The 17,640-nt window shown below is 50.0% G+C and overlaps 1 protein-coding gene across 2 annotated transcripts in view; it reads left to right on the forward strand.

Annotated features, from left to right (window-relative positions):
* The window catches only part of Umodl1 (uromodulin like 1), a 50,987-nt gene that overhangs the window by 5,498 nt on the left and 27,849 nt on the right, over positions 1–17,640 (forward strand). For both annotated transcript variants that reach the window (XM_050141001.1, XM_050140993.1), the window contains exons 2-7: positions 207–267; positions 3,842–4,084; positions 10,729–10,890; positions 12,918–13,036; positions 15,975–16,164; positions 17,426–17,542. In XM_050141001.1, coding sequence (XP_049996958.1) covers positions 12,968–13,036; positions 15,975–16,164; positions 17,426–17,542 — 376 coding nt within the window. In that variant the 5' untranslated portion in view covers positions 207–267; positions 3,842–4,084; positions 10,729–10,890; positions 12,918–12,967. The remainder of the gene's footprint in view (positions 1–206; positions 268–3,841; positions 4,085–10,728; positions 10,891–12,917; positions 13,037–15,974; positions 16,165–17,425; positions 17,543–17,640) is intronic.

The following is a 17,640-nucleotide window of genomic DNA, read 5'->3' on the forward strand; positions in this document are numbered from 1 at the left end:
ATATGTAACACATATACACTATTTATTATTAATATATACAGTAAAGTATGTTACAGTATACAGTATAATATTAGGAGTATAGACATTTACCTATGCTAACTTTACTTTTTTTCCACTGTAAAGGATAATGCTTCTTCTGCTTCCCCCAAACATTTTACCCTTAAGGAGACACAGCCTAAGGTACATGTTTTTATGCTTTTTTAAAGATTTCCAGTCCCGGGAATTATTACTGAGCTACGAAGAGAGGTCTCAAAGATGTCCTGCATGGTAAGTAAAGCTACTAATATTACAGCAAAAATATTAAATATTAGCAGAAATCGACCAAGAGATGGGTGACCTGATTATTTGTTGGTCAAGCATCATCTTGGTTGTCAACAATTTCCTGGCATGGGTGGCTTTAATATGTCAGATTTTTCTCCTATGATCAATAGTCAAGCTAATGATTTGCATAAAGAGATAAACGCAATCTCTCAAGTGACCTATGAATGTCCATCATGATTAACGTGGCTTTCCCCTTTCCTCGGTCCGTTGTTTGCTACTCTTATAATTATGTGATGCCTGCCCATATTAGCTAGATTAGCCATGCAGGCAATGGATTCAACATCGGCCTCTGTTACAGCCACAATCTTCTCTTTGAAAAATAAAAATGGGGTGATTTGGGAGGCATGGAGGTTCTTGTGCTTACAGATAAGCCCTAAGGGAACCTGGGATGTTAAACATACAAGGTTATTTCTTCAAAGAAAGGCAGGCATAACCTGTTTCCCACCCAGAAGTCTAGGAGAGGATGGGATTAATAACCTGGTGACCTTTGAACTCTCTGTGTGGGTAAGACCACACCGGATCCTCCCCCAGACCCTTATTGTAACCTTATTTTTCGCAGTCAATATAACCTAGCCTTATGGAATGTATGTTATGTATTGTACAAAGAGTTTCAGTGCAGTTACGTCTGATCTTTATTTAGCTCACTTTGTTCTTTAAGGAGATTTACGTAAACTTTATTGTGGACACAGGATTGAGTTATTACCGGGAAGGTTTTCACCAAATTGTGCTGTGCTTAAATAAGCCTAAAATAAACCACTCAAGGTCAGACTCCTGATGTTTGAACTCACATCAGCTACTTAGCCATGTTGAACAGAACTATCTTCTTGTCCCCTGAGGATCGTCACTTTGTTGACCATGGTGGTCACAGAGACCCCAGATACATGTATGTGTGTGTATATTTATGTGAGCATACAAGTGTGTATACATATATAATGTGTGTATTTTGTGCACGCTTATTTATATGTACATTTGTATGTTTATGTATGTGTATACTTGTCTATTTAGTATATAAATATGGATATTTATATGTATGTATGCATGTATATATTTGTGTGTGCCCCTCTGATAGATTTTCGTGTTGCCCAGGTTAGCCTCACACTCCCTATGTAGCACAGAATAGTATACCCTCCTGACCTCCTCTCCCCAACCTAAATTCTGGGATAATAGACATGCACTGCCAGCCTGGCTTGTACAGTAGTGGGGATTGTACCCCATTGCTTGTGCATCCTAGGCAAGTGCTTTACCTACTGAGCCACATCCCCAGCCCAGGCAGGAGCTTAAAAGTCTAGTTCCTGTACAACATGATAACCAATGGATACAAACAACATCCCCAGTATGTCTACCAATCCTCAGGACAGTTCTCTCTGCTTCCATTCCTGGATGTGTTTGTGTCCAGTCCTGAGTGTTTTGGATGTCCTCACAGTGGCAACTTTGTGCAGGGGAATCGTAGGAGGCCTTGTTTTGGCCTCTCACAGCTGAGGTCTGCGAGCTGGTGCTAAGATGTCTTTGGGTGAACATTTCACCCCGTGTGACAGGGCACACGGATCTCCCCAGCCACTGGCTCGGCCCCTCACTTCCCACCGTTCTTTTCACAATTTCCCATTTTGAAATCCTGCTGGGCTCAGAATGTCCCTTTGAGCACAGCATCTCCAGTCCCCAGTTAGGGAGGGACTGCGTGGAGCTGACGAACGTGGCTGTGGCCTCTGAGCTCTATTGTTGGGTGGTATGAAGGCCCTTCTCTGGAGCTGATGTGATACTTTGATGTGGGCCTGTCTTCTCCTGCCAGCTGGGAGCAGCAGGGTAACGGAATACTTGGTGTCCGATGTGGGGACCGAGATTTGGGTCTGAAATGCATTTTCTCCGCGCAAACAAGATGAGACCCAGTGATGTGGCCGAGGCTGTTAGCCGCTCACCTTTCCGAAAAGATGCCATCTGCTCGGAACAAGAGTAGGCTCTGACATGCGGGTGCCCCCAGGGAAGCAGCCATGGCAGCAGCTGGTGTTAATGAGCGGGCATGAGGGACTGCTCCCGGCGAGCCCTCCTCTGAAGTCACTGCCACTAGCGGCAGCGCAGGGGACACAAGGGCTCTTTCTCTGGGCTGGGGCAGCCTGGTTTAGGACTCAGGTCACTACAGCAGAGGTCTCAAGTCCTGCCTGCACCCCCAGTGTCACCGCCGGATGATGTCCAGGACCCTGAGGCTGGCCCTGCTGGCTTTGGCCTGTACTGTGGATCTGAGCTGGGCCAGTGGCTTCACAGGTGAGGGATCTAGGGGTAAGTTTGGAGAAGGGGCTTCCTAGGAGTGGGTCTTAAGAGGACAGTGCCTGCTGGGACCCTGGAAGGCCACAAGCATCTTCTCTGAGAGAGGCATCCTGTCCTGACTTGCCACATTGGCTGTACCTATAGCAACAGGCTACCTGGGTCTGTGTACTGGGTATGCGCACAGAAAGAGGGAGGATGCCTCCCGGTGCCCAGGGTCTATGGGGTTGAGACACAGATTTTGAGCTGGGTCTGTGCCTGAAGCACTGCATATCTGGAAGAACTGATGTGGACAATGGGCTCCTAGGTGCCCAGAGGAAAGGTCTTGCGTATCAGTCAGGGAAGTCAGGGTGGTTCATGTTCTCAGGTACAGAATTAGAGTGAGCCATGTAGCGAGGGAGCTGGCCAAAGAGTTAGGAAGTACATGGCTTACAAAGTTGCTTAAAAAAAACACCTTGTGGGGTTGAGATGCAGCTCAGCGTAGCCAGCATGTGTGAGCCCCGGCTCCTATCCCCAGCACCCCCTAAACCAAACCAACGTAGCCAAACCTGTATCCCTGAAACCGCAGACCTCAAGGAATTGATTGTGAACCTTGTGAGTCTTTTTTTTTTTTCTCTCTCTTAAAATCTATCTGACTTGGTTGGGATTTTAGAGACTCTGTTTGTTTCTAAAGTCACCTCCGTTTCTGTGCCAGGTCCATGTTGTTCTCTATCTAGGGAGGGTTTTTGTTTGGTGCTGTGTGTATGAGCCACAAAGTTTAGTCACGGGAAGAGTGGGGCATCAGGAGGTTCATAGAGATCTTAAACGGGAGGTGTGATCCTCTCAGTGTTCGTGTGAGGCCACGGGACAGAGCACGGCCTTCCTTGGGGTTACTTGCTTGCTCGCTCTTCACCAGGAGAGCCATCGAGCCCGCACTGACTCACCGCTGTGTGGAAGGTATTAACTTACTGCTTTACCCTGAAACTACAGGACGTGGCGATTATTTTATGAATGACAGGGTCAGGACTCTGAGAAGTATAACACATTCTTGGGGACTGCTCCATCCGCGGCATAGTTTGGCGTCGATGGCTTTGTGTATATGCAAACAGAGGGATGCTTTTGGTATTTGAAATGACAAGGCCTTGACCAGGACTGGCGGGGCTGGGCCTAAGTCCCATCCAACAATAGAGACCTCTGTCCACTTGCCTCCCATATACTTCACAGTGACCCAGGGCTCCCCCTGCCCCATGTCTTGCTAACGCATCCTCGACGGTCTCCTCTGCAGAAAACGGCCTCTCGCTGCTGAGCTACCAGCTGTGCAGCTATCCAGTGACCCGAAATGTCCAGAGGCTGCAGGAGGTGCAGACCTCACACACAGCCTATGTGCACTGTGGAGCATGGATCCCGTGGAAAAAGTGTCCCAAGACCGTGTACCGGACCCAGTACCTGGCTGTGGAGGTCCCTGAGTCCAGGAATGTGACCGACTGCTGAGAGGGCTTTGAGCAGCTTGGCTTCTACTGTGTTCTGCGTGAGTCCGGGACAATGGGGCAGGGTGGGGCGCTGAGCTGGAGGGAAGAGTTGCTGGGATTGTGTGTGCAGGCCTGTGAGGTTTCCCTGAACTACTAGAGCATTGCTGTTCAGTCTTGATTGTACCCCAGGAGCTTATAGGATACTCTTCACAGCTCCTCCACCCCCAGTTTCTGATTCCATAGCTCAAGTAAAGTACAGGGGTCATCAGTCTTTTAACACGTGCTGGAGAGACACCATGGGTAGAGAGCCTCAGTGGTCCTCAGACCTCACTGGACAGCGAGGGCTTCTGTGCACCATGCAGTGATCTCAGAGCTGGTAATGGAACTGATCTGAGCCCAGCATGAGCTTCTGTGGCTTTTAAAATGTTGAATGGTTCTAACACAGTGGCATTTGAGACCCAGTGTCCCAGCCTCTCCAGCAGTGGAGGCCGCCTGCCCCCTCTTTCCAAGGCTACTGTGAAACTCTTGTCTCAGCTGGAATCCTAATCTAGATTCCACTAGAAAGAGATGGAGGGGCGGGCTGGGCTTCCTGCCTCTCTGCCCAGAGGACCCCGTATCCTCCACCTCCCTGGTACAGGCTCATAGGTGGTGCAGGCTGGTTACCCAGGTGATCCATATGGCTGCCCACATCACGGCTGTAGCTGGGTGCGGCTGGGGATTCAGGGCCCAGCTCCTAACTTAGGAGGGTCTCCTGGCAAGGGACATGGCGTGGGAGACCATCTCCTGGTAGGCAATGCAATTGGACTCAGACTGCGGCTCAGCTCTGGCCTGTGTGAGCCCAGTCACAATGTAACTGGGACAGTTGTGTCCGTCACCACAAAAGTAGGAAGACGGGGATAGAAGTTTTACATTGCGTTGTATTCAGAGAGCCTGCAGTCTGGGGAGGAGGGTGGTGGCAGCCCCAAGAGCTGCCTGCCTCTTACCCCTAGCCAGCAAGCTTTATAGGGATGGGTGAAAGGCAAGTCAATCGTCCTGAGTGGTTGCCCTCTGGCCAGGTGGTCAGCCTTGTCTCAGGTGTCCCTGCCTCCTTCCTTATGAGTCCTGGCATTCCTCCTCCATTCTGTGGACATTTGGGCTTAGATGCTGTTTTCATTTTTAAGTGGCTTCAGAGGTTGGGTATAGTTCGGTGGTAGAATGTGTGTCTTAAAAATGCAAGCCTCTGGATTCAGTCCTCAGCTCCAGGGGAGAAAACACATAATTATTTACGTGTGTGTGTGTGTGTGTGTGTGTGTGTGTGTGTTTTCAGAGGACAACTTCTGGAAGCCACTTCTCTCCTCCCACCATGTGGGTCCTAGGACTCAAGCTCAGGTTGATGCTCTGTATCAAGCCCCTTAATCCACCTCGCCAGCTCAGGAGGTGCTGCTTTGTAACACACTGAGTCAAGTGAATGTCTGCCAGTATCAACCTCACATGTATCCAAGGACGTCTAGGTTAGGGATGGGGTAGGGGTTCACTCATAACAAATGAGCCATTAAGAGCGGTTGTGCTAGGTTATTAATAAGACACAAAATCATAATACAATATGCAATACAAAAAGAGTGCCCCGTCTTCCCTCCTGCCCCCAATGAAAGACATTTTCTTGTTCACCCAGTACAGCCTATAGGGGAACCTGAAACCTGAGGCTAGTAGTCCCAGAGAGGGTAGCAGGGGAGGCATCTCAGGACATGGAGGACATCGGTGATCATGGACACAGAGGCTCCTTTGTCACCCTCAGTAACTTGATGGGTCCTCTCCCCTCCTAGAGACCTCCATTCAGGAGAAACCAGGATTGGTGGCTCCGTTGCAGGAAAGGATTCCAGGATGGGGCAGTATCAGAGAGTCAGCGACAAGTTAGGGGTCATCTTGTCCCTAAGTTAGCAAGCTTTATTGGTCATCTTTGAGACATCGGTAGGAAAAGCCATGTTATCCAGGCTGGGCAGTTTGTGCTTCCTCAGGGGGCTTGAGGTCTCTTGTCTATCAGCAGAAAAGATGAAATCGGCCCCTTCCCTTCCTTCCCCCTCCAGGGCACATTCCAGGAGGTCAAGCTGCGTGCAGCAGCCCCAGTTCTGCTTGGCCCCTCTCCACCTGCCAACAATTTGGCAATCTTGCTCCTTGTAAGAATCCAGGACCTGCTGGGTCAGGGCACCTCCAACCTCCCATCTCCATGCGGCTGCCCAGGGACCCCTAGGGCTGACCAGTCTGAGGAGCAGAGGAAGGAGAGCCAAGAAAGACAGTGCCCGCCAGCCGGGGATTCCTTAGCCCTGGGCAGCCTTAGAGACTGTGGTCCAAATAGGAATCTCCGGGCAGCCTGGCTGAACTGGAACTCACTGGGTTGCCAGGCGCTGAGCAGGGCTGCTTCAGTGTTTGCCTTGAGTTGAGAAAGGAGAGATTTTTAACTTTCTACCAAGTTGACTGGTTATTCCTTTAGGGCATAGGGTCAGTCACCAGCCCAAGCGGGAAGGGGAATTCCCAGCTGCAGTCAGATTGAGATGAAGAACTTCTGTTCCAGAACATAGAGCCTGTTCTATCCTTCCTTCCTTCCTTCCTTCCTTCCTTCCTTCCTCCTTCCTTCGTGTGTGTGGAGCCAAAGAACGACCTCAGTTGTCACCCTTGGATACCACCCATCTTTTGTTGAGCAGGGTGGTATCCTGGCGGGCTCTCCAATCCAGCCATGCTGACTAGTCAGTGAGCCCTAGGGATCCAGCTGTCTGTGACTCCCAACTGCTGGGCTGACAAGGGTGTCCCACTACACAAGGCTGTTTTTACCTTTTCACCTGGGTTCTGGGACTTGAACTCAGGTCCTGGTGCTTGTGTAGCAAGCATATTGCCAATCTCTCCAACCTGGAGCCAGTTTCTATGGGGTCAGCTATATTTTCTTCTTTATTTCACTAAAATAAAGAATGGAGTTTCGAATTGTCTCAGATCTACAGAAGATGTGCCTAGAGCCTGCAGCTCAGTTTCCTTCACTGTCAACATCTGTCCTGACTAGGACATGCTTCACAGCCCACGAGTGTGACTGATGTCAAACCTCAGGCTGAACTTGGACTTTGCCCACCCTCTATTGCCTTTCTATGTCTCAGGACACCTTATCCCCACATCCTCCTGCCTGCTTGGCCCGAGGCCTTTGGTGATCATGTCAGATGGGCAATGTCCAGCTCTTCCGTGCAGACAGCACAGGGATCCCTCAGGCCTTCTTTGACCTCCAGCTCCTCAGAACTTGACCCAGTTCAATCCTTTCTGGAACCTGGACATTGTATATTCAGTCACCCAGATGCCAAGGAAATGAAGGACAAACCCACAGCTTGGAATTGACAGAGTTACTAATCGTGGCCTTCAGCCATATGTGTCCAACAGCAAGATGCAAAGCCCGGGATTCCTGAGCAGGGCCCATACCACTTTATGTGTTGTTTGCTTTGGCTGAGCATCTGTCCCTGGGACTTGTTCCCAACAGAAGTAAGGCCACGGCTCTCTTCATTAGCTACAGAAAGTTCCATAGACCCTGGGAGACCCAAGAGGATTCTCTCTGAGACTGCAGCATCTCCAGATTGCCTTTATCCTCCCCAGGGCCCTGCTAACCTTCCTCCACCCTCATGGGGGTACTGTCTTAGTTACTCTATTACTAGGTTCAGAAAGCATGACCAAGGAAACTTATAAAAGGAAGCATCTATCTGGGGCTTACTGTTTCAAATGGTCAGCATCCATGGCCATCATGATGGGGAGCAGGGCAGTAGGCAGGCAGACATAGCCCTGGAGCGGTAGCTGAGAGCATACATCTTGATCCACAAACACGTGGCAGAGAAAGCCTAATTGGGAATGAGGAGGGCTTTTGAAATCTCAAATGTGATACATACAGTGGAATACCTTCTTCAACAAGGCCACACCCCCTAATCCTTCCCAAACAGTTTCACCAACTGGGGCCCAAGTATTCAACTATATGAATCTATGGGGATCATTCTCACGCAAACCACCACAGGTATATTCAGATTGGTTAGCACCATCTGGGATTTCAGACATTTGGAATGGCACCCCTGGACACTGGAGTGTTGTTAGATACATGGACCTTTAAATGTGTCTGAGCAGGAACATAATAGGTTTGAATGAAACCCATGGTGGCATGTGCCTATCACCAGATGCCGGACACATATGCTGCCAAGTCCCCGGCCTTCCTCGGCACTGGCATCTTCCTCCTGCTGCTCTTCCCACTGACCTTTGCCCTTATGCTCACATCTCAGCCCCCTTTCCCCTGGGGAGTGAGACTTTTGCTCGTCCAAGCCAGCTGCTCCTTCTTGGCTGCCCTTGGCAGTCTGCTCTGCTGTGTGTGAGAATCTTCTGCCTCTGGCCAGAATGTTCCACTGTCCCCCAGCAGAGTGTGTTTCCCCCAAAACATGTCCCCCTGAGTTCTAGTTTTGCCTCTTGTGCTTTCTTTGTTTGGAGGAGTGCACACTCCCTGGAATCCTGTTCCCCTGTGGGTCCTATGGACTCTCAAGTAGTGTCAGCCTTTCTAAGAGATCTAAAAGCAATTTTCCCTGAAACCCCACCATGGCTTTCCACAGGTTCTGAGCTCTAGGTGCCATGCATGTAGTTCTGGTTGATCTCACTTCCACCTGAAGCTGTATTAATGCTTTATTCACAGAGAATGCATGTGAACGTCCTTTCAGCACTATAGCTACAGCCTGGCCAGCTGCTTCAGTCGACCGCTTGTGCCAATGCAATGGAGTGCCACAACCTCTCCACACTGGTGTCTGGTAGGAGGTCAGATGGCATGCAAGGCTGGACTGGACCTTTCCAAGTCTGGGCTGCTGTCCCCAGTGTCCATCCCTTCCCACACCATGCTCCCAACTAAGAGTAAAGAGCCAGGATGGTACGCAGTGCAGCTCTCCAGCCCTCCTGAGGCTGCTCCTTCTCTCAGTACCCCATCCCTCTGCCCACACAACTTAGGCAACTATGACATCATTTGACCCTTTGTCCAGCTGGCTCCACGTCCCATGGATCACCACAGCAGGACTCAATGGGGCTCCGACTCCTCTCAGGCTTTCAGAAGCCACTATAAAAAGAGTCATTCTGCTGTTTGTCCCCAGGACTCAAGACAACAAAGGGAAAGGAGCAGATGCTGAGGTCATGGCATTGTCTCCAGCTGGGAAGTTCACTGTTGAGACTCCAGCAGCTCTAGGGCCCAGAGTAGCCCAAGGAGCACAAGAGAGGGGAGAACGGAGCTGGACAAAGTGTCTGAAGGCCTGGAGGCACCAAAAGTGTCTCTGTCACCCCAAACCCAAGCCCCCAGGCCTCACAGGAAGTCCTCTGTGGCACCCCTTCTGTCTCCACTCCACCCATGGTGGTGTGTCAGCTTCCTGTGGTCCTTGGCCAGCTGTCACCTCAGAGCTAAGAACTGCAGGGCTGTTCGGAACTTCCCTTGACCCAGGTGCAATCCCTTCCAAAGGGTGACTTCTTCTGAGTCCACCTGGCCCCACCCAGCACTTGAGGCTCTGACCCTACTTGCTTTCCCAGGGTTTGCTAAAGTGTTTCCTTTGGAATCATTTCCTAGAGGTTAGGCGTAGCCATGGCTGGGGTCCAAGCACAGAACAGCGTGTCTGGCTTCCAGCAAGTGCTCAGTAAATGTGTGTGTGTGTGTGTGTGTGTGTGTGTGTGTGTATGTGTGAGAGAGAATGTATGTGTTTGAGTGTGTGTGTGAGAGTGTGAGTATGTGTGTGTGTAAGAGTGAGAGTGTGTGTGAGTATGTGTGTGAGTGTGAGTATGTGTGGTGTGCATGTGTACACGTGCCTGCTCTGCATGCACATGCATGAGTAAGCTACTATTAGGAACAGAAGTAGCACTGGTCCTAGAAGAGGGTGGAGGTCCCTGCAAATGGACATCTTAGGCTTGAAAGGCCAGGAAGCACTTGGGACCTCCCCTGAACCCGCCTTGATAGGAAAGAAGTGCAATGGTGTCGGAGCCAGTGTAGGCAAGGCTCCAACAAGGCCAGCCAGGAGGCCTCTGCCCCGCTGGAGAACTGACCAGGACATGTGGAACCTCTGATATTCAACACAGAATCAACTACGGATGTGTGCTGCTCTCTCAGTTCATCCAAGCTGCACTCTTCATGGGTTTCTGTTGTTGCTCTTTTTTTTTTTTTAAAAAAAAATCTATCTATCTACCTACCTATCTATCTATCTATCTATCTACCTACCTATCTATCTATCTATCTATCTATCTATCTATCTATCTATCTATTTATTTTACTTTAGTGTATGTGTGTTCCCATGAGTATGCCATAGGTGTGGAATGCCTGCGGAAATCAGAAGAGAGTGTCAGATCCCCTGGAGCTGGAGTCATAGGTGACTGTGAGCCACCATGAGGGTGCTAGGAACTGACAGTTGGTCCTCTGCAAAAACAGCAAGGACTCTGAATCCCTGAACCACTTCTCTAACCCATTTGTTGCATTTGAGACAGGGTCTGGTGTATTCCAGCATGGCTTCCAACTTGCTATATAGCTGAGGGTAACCTTGAACTTCTGATTCCCCCGACCACTGCATTTCCGGGCATGTGCCACCATGCCCTGTTGTAACAGGTGCTGGGGAACTGAGCCCAGGTCTTGCTCTTGGCAAAGCTCTCTGCCAGCTGAGCCTGCTTTTGATGCTAATATGGTTCATTTGTATCACTCCACCAGCCCTGAACCGGTCCGGAGAGTTTGCATCAAGACCTGGGGTCTGCCCAACGGCAGAACCAGAGTCACCTAGCCCACCGTGCAGCTTGGACACTGACTGCTCCGGACTTCAGAAGTGCTGCTCCTGGTCAGGGGTCCGCCGCTGTGTGGCCCCTGCACCCACAGGTAGGGCTGCACCGAGGAGGGTCTCAGAAAGACAGTGACTCAGGGAAAGGTGCAGGGGACTTAGCAGCCATATTTGTCTGGAATAGGGCAGGGGGTCTGCTGTCCCCATGGCTGGTCCCTACAGCCTCCAGGGAGTTAAATGAGGGGGAAAGCAGCCGTGAGGGGGCAGAGCCATGGTCCTTTGTCAGGTTGGGCAAGTTTTGGCAACTGCAAGTGGGTTTGTTGGAACTGTGTCCCCCAAAGAAGTGTAGGCCTGGTTGTTCTGCACACATCTCACAGCCTAGAGCAGTGGCTGGTGGTCTGGCACATGTGCCCACGCTTCGGGAATGTTCTCTCTGCCCAGAGGCTGTACTATGGACAAAGTTGGATCAATGTTCATCACTTAAGAAATACAATTTAGGAGATTAGATTTAGGGTTCTTGTTTTGAAAAGAAAAAATGGGGAAATGCTGTGGTATAATGCTCTTGTACACTGTAAAGATTTATCACTCAGGAAGTATAGGCAGATATGCACATATACCACATATACTATATTGTCCTATTAGCATATACTCATAAAATTAGCATATATAATATCAAGGATTAATATATTATAATTCTTCTATATGTCAGTTATACTCCTGGACTGCGGCTGGCTCTCCATATCCAAGGGTTCTCTATCCAAGTTATTTAAAACATTTGAAAAATGTTTTGTTGCTAAAGTGTTCTATACAGGTAGACCTGAGGTGGTCACATTGGTACTGAACTGTAAATGGAAGTTTCTGTCCGACCTGGTCCCACAGCCATTCAGTCTCAAATAAACAAACACACAGAAGCGTATATTAATTAAAACTGGCCTATTGCTCAGGCTTATTACTAACTAGCTCTTACAACTTAAATTAACTTATAATTCTTATATATGTTTAGCCATGTGGCTTGGTACCTTTTCTCAGTAAGGCATCTTGCTTCCTCTGTATCTGGCTTGAGACTGTGTCTCTACCTTTCCTCTTCCCAGAATTCTCTGCCTGGTCACCCTGCCTATACTTCCTACATGGCCAATCAACATTTTATTAAACCAATATGAGTGATAAATCTTTACAGTGTACAAAGCATTATCCCACAGCACTGGACCTATAAGGACATTGATAAAAATCATTATTCCCTAAACAATCCACATACAGAGACTGACAGGCATTAGCAGTGTTTGAAGCACTATCAGCCATCCAAAGACAGTTAGTGTGTTTGGGAGGGAGTATGCTTATATGCAAACATATGTCCACTTTAAGTATTTTTAAAATTTTTATTCATTTAATTTTTTATGTGTATTAATGCTTTGCTTGCATGTGCAATGCCCACAAAGGCCAGAATAGGACATTTGATCCCCTGGGACTAGAGTTACAGATTGCTGTGAGCAGCCATGTGGGTGCTGGATATCAAACCCAGGTTCTCTGGAAGAACAGCCAGAGCTCTAGCTCTGAGCTAATTCTCTAGTCAGACTTGTTCAGTTACACAGGGGACTTGAACATCTGTAGACTTCGGTGGCCCCTGGAAGTCTTAGAACCCACGTTCACCATTATTGAGGGTAACTGACTATGAGTGTTGCATGTACTACACATGACAGCAGCCGTCTAGTATGTAGTCAGTCATATATGTCTCTCTAATGCCAGGTGCTTACACTTTTCACCTAGACAACAAGGAATATCTAATATAAACAATGTTACATAGAATATTACATATCATATTACTTGCTATCTGCATAAGGAAACAATGGTAGATTGGACTGATTATATATTACATTATAACAAAGGCTGTAGCTGAAATGTGTTCCAAAGGTCTCTCTTCGAGGGAGGACCTTTGACTCTTCACAGGTGGGAGTCAGTGGTCTTTGTAGCAACAAGAAAGAGAGGGCTGAGAGCAGTAATGGGAAACCCCTGCAGGCTTTTTATGCAGAGCGACAGTCTCTTGCCTTCCAGGCCTGCTGACCACCAGTGGCCTCTTGTGGCCTTGCCCTGTCCCCAGGACTGTAACTCACTGGCATCTGCCCTCCAGGTGCAGAGAGGATCCCAGTGAGCTGGTACAATGTGACTGTGTTGGTGAAGATGGGCTTCGAGGACCTGCAGCGAGAGGACCCTGGCTTCCGGAACCACACACGCCTGCTCTACTCTTTGGTGAGTGTGACAGTCAAGAAAGTCATGTTCCTCCCTGGGGAGATAGGATGGGGTGACATCCCACAAGTGTCCTGAATGACTGACTCTGAGCCAAACTTGAACTCTTAACTAGGGTAAATCAGCCTCACTGGTAACCCCAACCCATTGGGCATAGGAAGAATAGGAGTTCAAGGCCATCCACAACCCTGTAGCAAGTTCAACGTCAGCCTAGGCTGTGTGAGTCTCTGGCTCAGAAAAACAACAAACCAGAGAGACACACAGGGGAGTGGTTGTGGTCAGGGTGTGATTTCTTGTGTCCCGGCATGTGTATCTGAAGCCACACTTGGTATGTGGGATGGGGAAATCCTTCTTCTTGAGACGCTCAGCTGAGAAGATGAAAAGGGTCAGCTTGTCAGTATGGCCTTGGCCGCTCAGTCCCCAAACCCTGAAGTCCTCATTCTCACTTTGTAAGATCCTGATCTGTCTTGTTTGGGCCAGGAGCATCCCCCAGTGTGACAACCAAACATATCTCCAGGCAGGGTCTACTAGGGTCAAAGCCATACTCTTATAGACCCCCTCCCCCCCGCATGGTGGCCACACCTACAGACATGACAGCTATTTCCAGTCATCTTATCTCTCTCTGCCAGACTTGGGAATGCTGGGATAGTAGGTCCTTCTGCCCTCCTGCTGTGCCTTTAAACAGCAGCCTACTCTGATGGCCAGCTGTGGATAGGAATGGCCCAGTAGGGTTTGCCACCCTGCTGCTGGCTCACCACAGGCTATTAAGCCCAGCAAAGACAGACAGTTTCCATTCTGTACCTTTAGGGCCCACAGATAATGCCCCACGGGTGTACAAATGAGAATGGCATCTGCCCTCAGTTACTATCCTTGCCAGCCAGGTAGCCTGGAACAGACGGGGCATGCTTACCTTGCCCTGGTCACTGGGAAGTGACGCTGCCCTCGGGGTCTTCTGCAACCTCACCCCTGCTCAGAAGTTCCCTGATGCCCATTGCTGGAGAGACCCCTGTTTATTCTTGGTTTGTTAAGGTGTTGCCCAGCTGGCCGCTAGGAACACAGCTCTGCAGATAGGCCACCAGGGTACGAACCCCAATCAGGCACCTGCTGTGTGTGTGACCTTGGATAAATTATTTCCCCTCTCTGTGCCACAGATAACCATCCATTCAATGTGAATTATCATAATTCTGTGTGAGATGGCGGCTGGGATTTAAACAATATCCATGACCGAATGCCTGCCTGAGTGACTCAAGGCTCACAGTTTGAAGGTGCCATGCACACTCAGGGTGGGTCTTCCCTGCTCAGTTAGCCTCACTAGGAAGCTCGCTCACAGACACACTCCACCACTTGACTCTCGGGTGACCAGGTCCTAACAGGTTGACAGAACTAACCATCACAGCCTGTAAGGAGTTTGTTTGCAGCAGTTTCTGACACGCTAGGTCCTGGCACCGTGTCACTTGCATTCATTATTTCTCTAGCTCTGGGCTTGCCTCCCTCCCGAGGGAGCCAACTTGCCCAGGCAGGCTCCCGGCTGCAGCAGGTGCTGGCTCCTGGGCTCCTAACTGAAGAGTTCCAGTGGGGGTGGGCGGGTCTTAGCTTGCCTCCTGAGTTAGTTGCACTCAGTCTCCTGGGAAGGGCTCCAGGTTTCTGCTCCCACAGAGGCAGGTCTGTTTACAAACCTGCTTTGGAGACAGCGGCCAGAGTGTGCAGTGCCAACTTGCCTGGTTTCCATAGGGTTGAGGATGCTGAGATGTAGGCTAAATAGTAAGAATCCTATGGGATACGCCAAAGGGGGGGGGGGAGACGATCAGACAGGACAGCAGGAAGACTGCCCCCTCTTAGTGACTGCTCCTTGACTCTAGATTCCCGTGTCCTTGTCATTAGGTGGAGGAGGCCAGATTCCTACAGGTGAGGGGGACTCAGGTCATGAGGCCACAACTTTGTAGGCAACCTGGGGCTGCCCTAGCAAAGAGTCACTATCAATAAATGGTTTACCAGAAAGGTTCTCTGTGGCCCCATGGGCCGGAAAGTCTGTGTCAGGGTATCAGCAGTGTTCCTTCTGAGGTCAAGAACCCCCAAAGACCCAAAGTCCTTCCTCTTGGCTTGTGTGGCCATCTGTCCTCCAGTCTCTTCACGTTGTCCTTTCTCTGAACGTGTTCAGCTGTGTGTCCACGTTTCTCCTTCTGGTTGGTCAAGATGGGGGTCTCACTATGTTTCTGTGGCTGCACTCAGACTCCATGGCCCTAGCGGCCTTGCTTCCTCAGCCTCTCAGGGGATTCGTATACAGGTGCGTTCCACTGCACCCAGCTCAGATCCTTCCTTTGGATAAAAAGAGCATCAAGGTCCACCCTCAGCTTACCCAGTCACACCTATGTCCAACCGAGACCATGTCTGGGACTGGAGGCCAGGGCTTCACACCTGAGTTTGGGTGGAGCTGGATCTACCAGTGGCGGGGGGGGGGGGGGGGGGGGGGGGGGGGGGGGGGGGGGGGGGGGGGGGGGGGCCTCCAGAAGCCAAGGGCAATCTGATTTTCTCTGAAGGTCACAGTCCTGAGAGATGTCGGAGCAGCTGTCCTCAGCCTGTCCTCCCCCTCCCCCCTTCATCATCTCCTTTTAACAATCTCAGTAGCCCAGGCTAGCCTTGAACTCACTAGGTAGCCAAGGATGGCCTTGAACTTGCTTCCCCTGGCTCCACCTTCTGAGTGCTAGGATTCCAGGTGTCTGTGGTGCTGGGGATCAAATCCAGACTTCCTGCATGCTAGGCAAACACCCTCCCAACTGATCAGAACCCCAGCCCCATACCGGTTCTTTACTGTTCGGGAGACAGGTGCGTATGCGTGTACGTGTATGCCTGTGGACAATTTGTTTCAGCTTCTCGATCTTCTGGCTCCTTCCCCCTACACGGGGTGCCCCTCTACCATTGACCCTCTGGTTCTGTTTCCCAGGTCACCAGTGCCTTGCGGCCTCTGAACGCATCTGTACACTACTTGAACTCCGCTGGTGGCAGGGACACCTTCACCACGGTGTCATGGCTGCTGCTGGGCCTTCCACAGTGCTTGACAGTGGCCAATATCTCTGCCACGTTGGATGACGTGGTGAATCGAGTCTATGAAGTGGTCAGCATCCAGGTGCAAGGTGGGCCTGCCCCGTGGGGACACTGCCAAGCTGACAGGTCCTAGACACAGTGTTCAAGCAGGCTGAGCCCAGGTGTGGGAGACCCCTGTCTCAGAAATATTGCTCTGCAGAACGTGGGTGGGGTTCAGCTCATCTTCTGCTCCTTCTAGACCGAATTAAGTTCAAACTCAAGTTTCCATGTGCAGATTTGGGGAAATTATCCTGCTGCATAAGTGCCTGTGTCCCCCTACACACACACACACACACACACACACACACACACACACACACACACAACATACGATGTCTCTTCCACTCCCTTCCCTCCTCCCTAACAGCCCATCACCTGCCCATGGTCCACTACACTGCAAGCTACAGAAAACACATGAAAAATTCAAAATCTAGATATGGCCTTTTTTTCAGAAATAAAAATTTTAACATCTATGGCTAATAAAAAAAACCAAACAACTATGTCAGGGATTGGTAAAGGTTTTGGAAAACATTTTATGTCTGTCTCAGTTCCTGAGGCCTGCTGCTGGCATGCAGCAGTCACTAGTATGTGAGCAAAGGGCTGGGGACTAGGAGCAGGTGCATCTAGACTCCTGGCCAGCCTTGCCTCTGGTGTCAGACATGTTGTGGGTGGAGCCCATGACCGAAGCACTCACCTGGTCCTTCTGAAAGTGTCTCTCAGTCACTGGTCACAGGCTCATTCCCAGAGGCCAGTGAGCATCCTTAACTAGAACCTGTTACAGATGTGGGCTTTCACTGTGTGGTTTGGGGAGGTTTGCATGGACAAGGTTGGGTTCTCGACTGGAGACTGTTGTTACCTGTGGTCATGGTGCAACTGGTTTATCTCCATAAATCATGTGCATAGAAAATAGAAAATGCATGGAGATGACTAGCTAGCAACCACACACTTATCTTCCTCCAGGAGAAGAGGTTGGTGCTTTGTGAGTGACCGTGAGCTTTCCTGCTTACGCTTAAACATACTTAGCTATGACGTGACCTCGCTTTGCCCTCCTATCGTGGGAGAATGGCTTTACAAGAGGCAGATATTGTGGGGCCTTGGAGGGGAGGATGACAGACCCAAGAGTGAGACCCTGGCCACCTGGAAATGTTGGGGGATGTTTCAGATCCTTTTTAACTTAGGAAGTTTCTGGTCCCCTTGGTTTATTCTTGGGCCCATGATGCTATGACCGTGGAAAGACAGGCCAACCCCAGAGCATCATGGGGAATGAGGAAGCAGCTGTGGTGTTATCTCACCTGTCCCCCTTTTCCACAGATGTGAATGAGTGCTTGCACAGGGAGCTCCATGCCTGCTCTGGAGGAGAGCAGTGTCTGAACATTGAGGGCTCCTACCAGTGTGTCCCTACCCACTCGCCGAACTGCACAGATGAAGGTAATACCGGAGTCCTCGGATGGCATGAGACTGACATTGGCCATATCTAGGGTAGATGACCTATAGACCTCAGCTACTCATGTCAACCTCCTATGAAG

The sequence above is a fragment of the Alexandromys fortis genome, unplaced genomic scaffold (genome assembly GCF_014885135.2).
Source record: "Alexandromys fortis isolate MF-2015 unplaced genomic scaffold, M_Fortis_MF-2015_v1.1 scaffold_9, whole genome shotgun sequence".
In the NCBI taxonomy this organism is placed as follows: domain Eukaryota; kingdom Metazoa; phylum Chordata; class Mammalia; order Rodentia; family Cricetidae; genus Alexandromys; species Alexandromys fortis.